The sequence below is a fragment of the Macrosteles quadrilineatus genome, unplaced genomic scaffold (assembly GCF_028750875.1).
Source record: "Macrosteles quadrilineatus isolate MER2022 unplaced genomic scaffold, UCM_ALF_1.0 Scaffold_1__1_contigs__length_201487025, whole genome shotgun sequence".
NCBI lineage: Eukaryota > Metazoa > Arthropoda > Insecta > Hemiptera > Cicadellidae > Macrosteles > Macrosteles quadrilineatus.
The window spans coordinates 36,127,538-36,139,442 of NW_026542594.1; the positions used below are offsets into that span (position 1 = coordinate 36,127,538).

The following is an 11,905-nucleotide window of genomic DNA, read 5'->3' on the forward strand; positions in this document are numbered from 1 at the left end:
AAAACACACATTAAACGCAGTTTTACCATAACCAATGACAACTGTCCATATAGACCATGTGATTTGATTCGCAAATACTTGTTATTGCGCCCCAGACAAATGAAAAGTAACCGATTTTTAATTGGCTACAGGAAGGGTAAATGCGTGGGACAAAATGTAGGGGGTCACACAATCAGTTCAATCCCAAAAAAGGTAGCAGAATACCTTAAGTTAGACGAACCGGAGCGCTATACTGGATCACACGCCCTCAGGCGTACCTCAGCCACCATGCTAGTCGAGGGAGGAGGGGATTTACTTGCCCTTAAATCACACGGAGGTTGGAAGTCCTCTAATGTCGCAGAGAGTTACATAGAAAATTCAATTGGAAGAAAATTGCAACTGTCAAGAAAACTGTTTAAAAATCCGCATGCAATGAGTTCTACAGCTGCTAAGAATACAAACAGAAATGTTGTAGAAAAAACACCTTCAGGAAGCCAAATCGATTTTTTTGATATTGATCATGTTTTTAACAACTCAGAAGATGAAGAATGCCCTCAGAGAAAAGTAAGAAAAGTTGGTGAAACAAACACGACCACTACAAACGTTTCAACGATTCAAGAACTTCAGAAAAAAACTTTTAAACGAAGGAGTGAATGTCTCCAACAATGAAAACTGTACAATAAACATAACCATAAACTTCTAATTTCTTAAATGTTAGGTAGGTTTCCTTTAGAATTTCTTTTGATTTTGATGTTTAAAACAGATTAATTGAGAAATAAGTTATATACGAAGGGTTCCTTTTAAAAGATTTCATTTTATTTAGATGTTTAAAAACTAATTTAGAAATAAACTAGTTGTAATATTACTGAGGTCTGTTATTCTGTGTTTGTGTATTTTTGCGTTGTGATGAAAAGTATCGTTCATAACTCGTACCGAAAGTTATTTTCCGGCTCTTGCTCTATTATTCCCGTCCTCGGCTTCGCCTCGTACGTGAAAATAGCTCTCACATACTCGGCTTCGCCTCGCATGTGAAATTGGGTTTTCCTGTGTTCGGCTTCGCCTCACACAAAAACTTGAGCGCGCTCCGGAAAATGCCACTTTCGGTCCTAGTAATGAAATATACTATAGCTATAAAACATTAATACACGTGAGGAACGCTGTGATATGCCTAAATCATTCTTCGCTAATAAAAAGCTGATTTGGTGATTGGGTATGTATTGGTAATCCTTCCTGAAACATGTGTTACGCTGTGTTACAGGCAATAGAAAGAAAATAAAAAAAGATCGGTCTGAAGCATGGGGAACCTGGTGGATGTGATGTCGCCAAGCGATTAATGGTGACAGCACTTCTGCCGCCTTGTCGAATTCTCGAGGCATTACGAGTAATTGAAAGCTTGGTTGAAACAACAAATGATGAATACAAATCAAAGGCTATGCGGCTGATAGCGTAAGTAACCCTTTATTTCCCTGTCTACATTTTGCTGTTGATAATCTTTGTATTTGGCTTCATTTCTTAGAAAAGTATATAATATTGTGCATGTTAAATGTTAACAGCATTAAACATTTAAAAATTTATTTATTTATAGGTTTTTGCTCTTTACACGCAAATGTTCGTTTCCAGCCCTCAAAAGATAAACTATTTCTAATTCTCTATCCATATTTTACATGTGTAATTTTTTTCTAACTTTTGAGGAGTTTTTCTGAAACCTACTCACCTTGTATATAAATAGTATAAAAATAAGTATAGAAAAAATGTATATAAATATACAGGGTGTTCCCTAAAGGCTCCATTTAATTTAGTGTTAAACCCAAATAACATGCATTTGATATAGGATTTTTTTTTTATCTACACAAAATGTAAAAGACATTCGAAGTAAGTGTAAATTACAAAGTTGTTATGAATTAAAAACCCTATATAAAATGATGTGCCACTTGACATATGTTGCTATTTGAAAATTTTAAGCAATTTACATTTGCAGTCTAAATTTTCAAAAATCCATTTTTTGGGAATTTTATTATTTCAAAAAACCGATACTTGTAGCATATCACAGTGAAGCAAATTTCATAACGAGTGAGAAAAGGGCTAATAAGGATCGGATAAGGGCTAAGTGCATTGGTATAGGAAACACAGAGTATTAAAAACGAATAAATGTTTTCCAAATAAACTGTCGCAATTTTAAAACGGAAAAAGAAAATTTATATCTGTTTCTCCTAAATGTTTGTCTATTAAATACCTTTAAAGTGATGTATAACATGACACATGTTTACATTTGAAAGTTCCGAGATGGGAACTACTAGTAGTGACTCGTTTTTGGCACACCACTCTGTATCTGAAAAGGGTTCAACTATTTTTGCGTTATTCCTTGGGGTCAATTCAGCGGGAAATAATTTTATTTCGTCATAGTACGTTAAGCCTTTTGTTTCGTAATCAATTTGAGACACCTTACGTGGTAAACACTGTATAAGATAATATATAAACGACTACTAATTTTTCTGTATAATACTTGATGTTGAACAAATCACAATAGGCCCTATATTTTTACTATTATTTTTATATTACTAATCAATATTTTCCAATGGGCATTTACCGTACTCTTTGTTTCAACAAAAACCTTACCAATGCTTAAGTTTTGGATTTGTATTATTCCTATTTTAATTTATATATACGGCCATACATCATAATGACTACCAAGAAAAAATACTCGGCTCCCCTCTTTAAACTGCTATTGGACTGATTTTCACCCTGAAGGGGGTGGCAAATAGCAACATGTGTAAAACAATGTGTTTGGGAGTTTCTCTTCAACACATACATCGACTTTTTTATAAGTGGATTTCATGTTGGTCATTCAATATTTGTTTATATAAATATCAAGTATTATAGGGCATATGAAAAAAAATACATAAGCAATCTGTGGGGAATTTATATTAATTAGAAAGCAATGTGGACTGTATTATAGTAATTTTGAATTGGATACACTAACCTTTTGTTATTAAACTGATGCGTAGACTGGGGGCCCCCTTTGATGAATCCTGAAATGCTATAATGTTGATAAGTTCACTTTTTCTCACTATATGATGTTAAAAAACACTTCAATTGTCTTTATAATAAGTTATAAGCCAGCGCTAAATATTTATGTTGGTATAGAGGTTTATGGTATTTGAAAATGTAGGAGAAAAGGCATGTTAAGTCCTCATAGCAACAGGACTTGCCCAAGAGTGTGCCACTACTCTACTGAAGGAAGGAGTTGGTCATGTGATACATATCAGTGACCAATCAGAGAGCTAGTCTTGAAACCATTGGGGTTTGAAGATACTGATGCACTCTATGAGGAAAACATTTAACTATTTGAAATGGTATTTAAATGGAGATTGTGGTGAAATCAGTTACATATTATTAGAGTGCATTAAAATTAAAAATTAATATAAGAATACTTAGAACAAAACAGTATATATATTTGACACAATCTTAATACATCCATGATCCAGGCATCAACTGTCGTTGCACGGTGGGATCTTTGGCTTTTTGGCCATTGGTAATATTTCTTCCCTCCCCATACCCAAACAACGTTATTCTTCAAAGCACTTCAGTTCTGTAAATTAAACATAACTACTCTTCTTACAGATATTTCAAAGATGAATGGATTGAAAAGGTGACGCCTGCAGCCTTTTCCGTGTTCGGCCAGAAGAACAGAACTAACAACTGTCAAGAAACACTGAATAGGAACATTAATCGTAGCATCACGCCTCAAGGAAACGCTTGGGGCTTTTGGGGTTAGTTTAATTTTCCTCTGGTATTATTTTTTTGGAATATTCATCTCTCTCTCTCTATATATATATATATATTATATTTTCATCTATTCAATCTATATTCTCCTATTCATCTATATATACACCTAGTCTAGAAAATTATTTAAATTTTGGACTAAAAATAGTACAGAGCCCCCTGATAAATTCATTGTCTTCTCGGCTCTAAGCTACATTGGACGTCTTTCCTTTTCATGCGGTGGGCACTTTTCTACATTAAAGGCAATTCAAGGGCAAACATTCAAAGGGGAAAAATTCAAGGGCATTATGTTTTCTGGACATTTGATGTATAAAATTACCTTATTGTAATAAAATAAAATTGTAATATAAATTACGATGATAAACAGTTCTAGGCTAGTTCGTGCATTTATTCATTATTCATTCATTTATTCATTATTCAATTATTTATTCAGTTCCAATATAGTACAGTGACCTACTATTTTAGAAAAAAAAATCGACACTAAATTCACGTCAATTTGCTATGTGCAGATTTGGTTCGGTTATTGCTTTATGACGTTACCCCTATACATTTACGTAAAATAAGAGGTTACTCATTCGATTACGTGCTCGTACAGCGCGTGCTCATACAGCGCACCAAAAAAATGGCGGAATATCGTGCTCGTACAGCGCAGTCTACTTGGAACGCCCGTCTGTCTATCTGTCTGTCTACCTGTTCTGTATTTCAATGAACTAGCGGTACGAGCTTTGGGCTTTGTCTAATTTGTGAATGGCCGTAAGTCCTGATTAAAACAACCGCCACCAAAATCGTAGTTTGAGGATCCAGATTTGCACTTTATGTATATTCAAGGCCGCTTGTGAGAGTCAATAAATTGAAGCTACCTATGCCTTTAGTACTTTTTATAATATTTAACTGGCCCAAGACTTTTTCCCACCCTGTATATACAGTACATGTATGTATATAATATAGAGTGAGAGAGAGAAAAGCCTATGTCCCACGACGCGTTGCGCGGCGCTACGATTGTATTACATTTTCAGAATATTTAACGTATTTACTGTTTGGTATTCAATTATTGAAAATTATTACATCTGAATAACGTATTTTCTAATGTACGTACTATGAAATCAACTTCAGTATCCAATAGTCAATGGTAATATTAATAAAAAATAGCATAATTTTTATTTTATAATATAGCCTACTTTTAATATATTTATTTTAAATTACAAAAAAATTTTCTTTAAAAATAGGGTTTTCTTTTCCGAGTTTGTTTGGCTCTTCTATCCGACCGACTCTCACGATTGAGGTCTCAAATTGAAGTTATGCACTCTCAGACATCACATCAAGCATCGGCATATATGCGATTTACTGTATTACTCGATCAAAACACGTAAATTTGATTTATTTTCGATTTCTTACTTCAATTTAAGGTGCATTTCAAAAGTTATAATTATAAAATCCTATATATTATGATCTAGGAAGCTCCAGTGAAATACCGGCTATCATTTGAGCTATTTGTTATTCAAATCGGACGAGTTTCAAGCAAACGCAAACAATTAACATACTTTTTTTTATAAGGTTTTTCTATGATTGAAAATCAATACCTCCAGTATTGTTTAGGTATTTTTATATATTATCGACTCAAAATAATCAGTAAATTATACGCAATAATTAAAGCCATTGATCGTTTGAATCCGTTAATTGCAAGCACGACACCACTCATTCGTCTACAATCGTCATTTTCACCGTAATTTTTTTTTTCTTTTAAACATCATCGTTCATTTTTATGCATGATTTTGAAGTGAACTCTTATTTTAGTTATAATAAACACAATAATTGCCAAATTGTGATAGTAATACTCCATTTTATGCTTCAGGTAAGTTGCTGGCAATTTCGGTGAAGGAAACAAATTCTTCACTCAGTTGAGTCGAGGGAGGGACTGCGCTAGAGGAAGAAAGAATAAGTGGCTGCTGCAGGATGCGGATATTGCAAAAATTCAAGAGAAAATCAACAACCATGTAATATCAATGGCAGAGTTTTTATCCGCTGCGATTCACAAAATATCAACTCTTGCGGAATCGTACCAGCCAGGCGACGCTGACGATGAGATAGAGCTGCACAATTTACAACCAGGTAATATTTCCACCACGTCTTAAAATGTCCTGTCACTAAGATCACCCGTTCGATTTATAGAATTTGTACTGGGCCGAGTTATTTAGTGGCAATGACCGCTGGGACGGGGTTGCGCGCCACCACAACCATAGCTATGTTTTGACGACAGTGGATTAGGCCTGACCGAGTGTATACCTGGACCATTCCTCTGCAACGTGGCCGGTACTAAGTTTTGAAACTCTACCTTTAATTATTTTTGACATCAAACAGTCATGGGATTTTTCCACCTTGCATTTTAGATTGTGTTTTCAATTAGTATTATTTTTACACTGGCTGTTTTAGCCACCCGTGCTTCACAACGCGGGAAAGAAAAAAATAGTGCTGTCCTCTGTTGTTGAACGGTTTAACTTTTTAATATTGTTGAACGTCATAGATCCTAACCTATTAATTTGGTAAAATAGTATCAAGATTCTGTGGTTGTTTTTTAATATCTGTTACACAGTACCATAGATAAAACATACTCCCTTAGACAGTACCTAAATTATTAATATAAATTCAAATGATACATCTGTTCAAATGTAAAGAAATCTTTTCTCCATATTATTAAGGGTAACGTAGTAACTTTAAAAACTACTGCGGCAAAGCCCTGACGGAATATTCAAAATTTTATTTCACACAACAAACTAACTACATTATTATTTGTTTGATTTTTATTCAGTCATGGAGCTTCAACCTCAAATAACAGCGATGGTCCCTGAAGCCCTTCCCACCTCGCTGTACAACGACTATCAGTGGAATCCGGTCCAGCTGTGTGCTGAGGAGTTCATGTCCTTGGAGGACATAAGAAAACAACGGGAGGGCCTCATGCGATGTTTACGGCGGGATCCTGATGAAACTGTGGAAGCGGCAGAAGAGGGACCAGTATGCCTAATTTGTATGGAGTATCGGGCAACCCGCCTCTGCGGTCCATGCGGACACATTGTCCTTTGTGGTCGTTGTGTAAACGAATTTATTCAAAGAGAGGTATACCATAGTGTTACAGTTGGTAATGGTGAAGTAGAGGACACCCCAATCCGCTTGCCAACGACTTGCCCGCTATGCCGGGCAATAGTTGGCCAAGTATTCAAAGTTTTTTCCCCAATAAATCACTAGAGTAAATTTAGTGTTATTTCTTTATTATCATCACCATTTCTTATCCGCAAACCATTTTGTTTTTTTCAATGAAAATATGTCCATGTGTAATTGTGATTAATTTATCCCTCTGACCACTGAACTAAATAATATCTGGAAGTAGCACTGGTTTAAAATGTTCAAATACTTCAACAAGTTGTTTTGGTTGGTTTGTAAGTTATGTACTGTTACAATGGCCAGGGGCGTCGCCTTGGGGGGGGTAGGGGGGGGAGCCTCCCCCCCCTAGAATCTGGGAAAGAGAAAAGTTGGGAATTTCCTTGCCACGAGTTGGGACAGTTGGGAAGTCAGATACAAGAAAAATATATTTTTAAACTGAAAAAAATTAAATATTTGCAAAAATCCATCAAAGATAAAAATTTTTTGACTTGGACAAAATACTTGGACAAATAAACTTGACATTTCTTAGATTTAATTTAACTTTGATTAAACAAGGCTAAACCATGGCTAAACACGCCTTATTTTAAGAAATCAATAATCAAATAGCGGTATAGCTTGTTGGAATTTTGTATACGAGAATTTTTGTTCCTTATTGGACTATGTTGGCTACCTTGATCCTGTCCTGTGTTGATGATTCTGAATGATTCGTCTGCGAGTTTGAATTTTGAAAGTGCAATCAATGTAGCCCTTCTGTTTAATTATGTTGTTTGTTAGTGTTTACAAGAAATTCAAAAATATTTTTCACGTCAGTCACATGAAATATATTTTATACCCTTTTTGTGGTATTTGGAGCAGGCTAACTGACCGGAGTACTTGCTAATAAGCAGATTAAAATAACATTAAAGATAGGTTTTGTGAATCTGTATTACCTTTAAAACTCTTATTTTTTAATAACCTAAATGCAATATTTATTATCTGAATATATTTTAAAAATCTACACAAGTTATGTATCATTCCTAATTAAGGATTTACAAAAATGAATCAACTAATTACTCTGAAACAGATCTACGTGGACAAAAAATAGCCTAAAATTTGATGTTTGACTTTCACTCTAAGTTAGATTTTTGTTTAAGTTCTAGTTTGATGAAGATGAAGGTTAACATTTTTATTGTATGTATAAGTTTATTATCAACCAAGTTGAATGTTTTTATTTTATACGAGTCGAGTCTTATTTTAGGTTTATTCTTTTCTAGACTAGAATAATATTATTTACAACACTGATATTAATATTTCATCATTACAAACTTGTTTAGGCCTACCCTAGTTGTAAGTTTTATGAATGTTAAAATGTTGATTTTAACTTCTAAAAGTATTTTAGTTTAATTATTTTGTAATAAAATATTTTTTCTATACTACTTTGTACTCTGAGGCTCATTTTATATCCCTAAAATTTTACACTGCTACGTCTGCTACCACAATGGTTTGTAAAGTTTTTTGAAACATTACTTGTTCAAGTTTTTTGAAGTCATAACATTTCATTATGAATTGGTAGAAGTTTTAGAAATTTTGTATATATGTAAAACTAGCTATGTTTTGTTAATGCAAGTTTATAAATACTGAATTGAATGTTAATGCAGTGTAGTATAATAATTTGTAGATTTTTAAAAATAGTACAGAAATTGATTTCTAAAAAAAAATAGTTGGGAAATCTATGTTAAGCAGTTGGGAAATTTGAGGCTTCTCCCCCCCCTGGAATTTAACCAAGCAACGCCACTGACAATGGCGTGACATTATTAAACGTCAAACATGGTTTTATGACTGATATTCATTATAAATCTTTACATAAAACTGTCCATAAACACAAAAGGTTATAGAGTCCGTAGATCTGACGGGGAGAATAAAATAGCCGTTAATTCGCAAGCCGTTCAATAATATTTCAAAGAAGAATGGATTGAAAAGCTGACGCTTGCAGCATTTTCCGTGTTTAGCCAGAAGAACAGGACTAACAACTGTCAAGAAACGCTTAATATTAACATTTCGTAGCATAAACATTTTGCTGGGCCCGCTTGTGAGGTACAATAATCTTCTTTCTTTTATCTTAGTCAGCTGGTGTCTTTGTTGATACGGCTTTTTTTCGTTTTGGCCAAATAGTAAAAAGGCGTCATGACTAACTAAATGATCGAAGCATAACCAATTTATAATACATTTTAACACTAGGGCGTAAAGTGACTAATTTCAACACAAGCTTGGGTTGCAATAGATACAATAGGTTCAATCGATCTATTTAATCTAATAGATTTTACAACATTTTCAGTTCTTATTAAAGAAAGAATCGTGTTAATTTCAGATCGTATCAATTGTATTTGAGATTATTCAAATATATTTTACAAAACATCGAATGAAGTTGAGAATTGCAAGAGGAGAATTGCATCTTATTAATTTAAGATCAGTGAATTATACGTATTTGAGCATTCGAGAACTTGTGATTTGATAATGAGGAAATCAAAATTCAGCTTAGTTAATTTTGTGGTTTAAATCACAAAAGTTAATAATAACATTGACCATTGTTACATGATAATAACCATTGTACTGTAACCTTCACAGTCATGGGGGTTGTTTTTACCATTTTGTTCAAAGTTAAAAGAGCAATAACTTCAACACCTTGCCAGTGGTTACTGGTTGACCCCGACGTGATGTCAAACGGATAACCAGTAGACAGAATTTTCAAGTCAAGATTACCCCCCTTTCGGGCACTCAGATCCAGAATTATTGTGGTTTGCACAAATCGAAACCCAGTTTTCTCTAGCGGGGATCATGGTCGACGAAACTAAGTTCTATCACGTCGAGGTCACCAATGAAGTTGTAAGCTCACAAATTCAAGATGAGAATAAAAAATACGTGTATATAGTAGAAAGATAAAGTGAACAATAATAATAATTAAATGAATAGTAAAAAAAATATATCATATGTAAATCAAATTAATGTACAGGTAGAGTGTTAGCAAAACGGGAGTGCCGATGGAGACCTGTGGGGGTGCGTGCGATTGAAGGGACTTGACCTGGTCTCCATCGTAAGTAATCCGTAAGTAGTCAGAAGTCACTACGGTGGAAACTGTGCATCGGAACCAGACTTACGATTTTTTTTAACTTGATCGAAGCAACAATCATCGTGGTAAGCTTAAAGGTGAATTAGTCTAATCCACGAATAATAGAAAAATACCGGTATTTATCATAAACATAAACAAATTACGTTTTTGGCCCGAAAGTAAACAAAACCCCTATACTAATAGGATTAATTAAGATATGGTTTTGTTTAATTTCGGGAATAAAATATAATTATTTTATGTTTATAATCCATACCGGGTCTTTTAGATTTCGTGGTCTAATCACAGAATACCGATCATTTCACCCGAATTACCTTTTGAATTCAAGTGAATACAATTTTCTTTGCGTCTTGCTTTCGCAATCACCATTATATGGCACAAGGGCAATCCCTGACTATCGCCGGTTTAAATTTATAAATGCATGATTTTCACACGTATATTGCGTGCGCACGTGGTGGTAAAAAACTTATATATGTATATTTATACGCCTAATGAAAAAAAATGTTTATTCACTGGCTATTAAGTAAAATAAATATTCTATTTTTGTTTTTGGTATACATTTTTATGATCTCTTATATTAATACGTGAGGGCTGTTTGTTGTGAACACTACTCCTCCCTTATTTGTGGACAAATTTCAGTTTAAGGTGTTGAAAAGTTTTTACCCTTAAGGGCGTGATAAATAATCAAATGTCTGGTTTTCACCATGTTAATAATTGTATTACCTATCAATCTTTCTTCCGAAAAACTAACATTTCTAGAAATGCTATTTAAGAGTTACATTAACCTTCTCTAAATTAACTGAATCAAAGTACAATACGTATATTTAATGATACATAATATAAATCCAACCGATTTACGACAAGAGTGCATGGTGGCGGGTTGTCGAGGTGGCACGTTGTCGCCTATGAGCGAGGTGGCGCGTTGACGGCGCCGAACACGGAGCGTACACGTCAACCCACCACCTCGTCAAAGAGTGATGGCGGGTTGACGTGGTGGCTGGTTGACGTCTACGTGCGAGGTGGCGGGTTGCCGATATCGAACATGGAGCTTCACGACAACCCGCCACCTCTAATATAAACTGGTGTTGGTGGGTTGTCGTGGTGGCATGTTGTCGTGGTGGCTCATTGACTCGAATGTGTACGACAACCCGCCACCTCGGAAAATTGTGTGGTGGTGGGTTGTCGTGGTGGCCTGTTGTCGAGGTGGCGGGTTGACTTGTACGTACACGTCAACCCGCCACCTCGGTTTTTTTGTGGTGGCGGGTTGACGCCTCTGACCAAAACACCGTGGTGGCGGTTTGACGTGGTGGCGCGTTGACAGCGACCCGACGTTATTAGAGTGTTTGCGAAAAAAATCTTATGGAAAGAGTCGCCTTTAACATGTCAAAAGTAAGATGTAAATGTTAACTGTTCTGTCAGGCAGTATTGTGTACTCTGTTAAAACCTTTATTAAAACAGTAGCCTGTTGAGTATTGACTTTTTATTTATTATGTAGTAACAAGATAAAATTGTATTTAAATTATTAAAATGACATTGAAATGTAGTTAATATTAGCATATTAGTAACTGGAAACAACTAGTTTTTATCTAATTTTACTGGCCTATAGCTCATAAATAAAACTAGCTCGAAAATTATTGAGATTGACTGATTTATGAAATTGTCTCGTAGCATCTGAATCCCACAGTGTATTACAATTTTTACTGTCAATTATAAGACAATAAATCTCTCAATGCCGTGGGAACATAATAATAAAATATAGGCCTAATCTAATGTAGCTTTTTGTACATATGTCTCGTAACATTGATATTCTTGTCGATTTCTTAAAATAGCGTGATTTAAAAGGCAGTATTTGCTTACGCATCGTCTGTTTGTTGGCCTGGCCAT

At 34.7% G+C, this 11,905-nt stretch overlaps 2 protein-coding genes across 2 annotated transcripts; both read left to right on the top strand.

The window, feature by feature from the left end:
* Nucleotides 1–1,305: 1,305 nt before the first annotated feature.
* LOC128996005 (uncharacterized) lies at nucleotides 1,306–5,664 on the top strand. The gene is made up of 3 exons (XM_054421116.1): nucleotides 1,306–1,425; nucleotides 3,601–3,749; nucleotides 5,615–5,664. The coding sequence occupies exons 1-3, from the start codon at nucleotides 1,313–1,315 to the stop codon at nucleotides 5,662–5,664; spliced, it is 312 nt and encodes a 103-aa protein (XP_054277091.1). The 5' UTR covers nucleotides 1,306–1,312.
* Nucleotides 5,665–5,675: 11 nt separating this feature from the next.
* Nucleotides 5,676–7,002, top strand: LOC128996012 (uncharacterized). The gene is made up of 2 exons (XM_054421128.1): nucleotides 5,676–5,871; nucleotides 6,569–7,002. Exons 1-2 carry the CDS (start codon nucleotides 5,766–5,768, stop codon nucleotides 7,000–7,002), a joined length of 540 nt encoding a protein of 179 aa, XP_054277103.1. The 5' UTR covers nucleotides 5,676–5,765.
* Nucleotides 7,003–11,905: the final 4,903 nt, after the last annotated feature.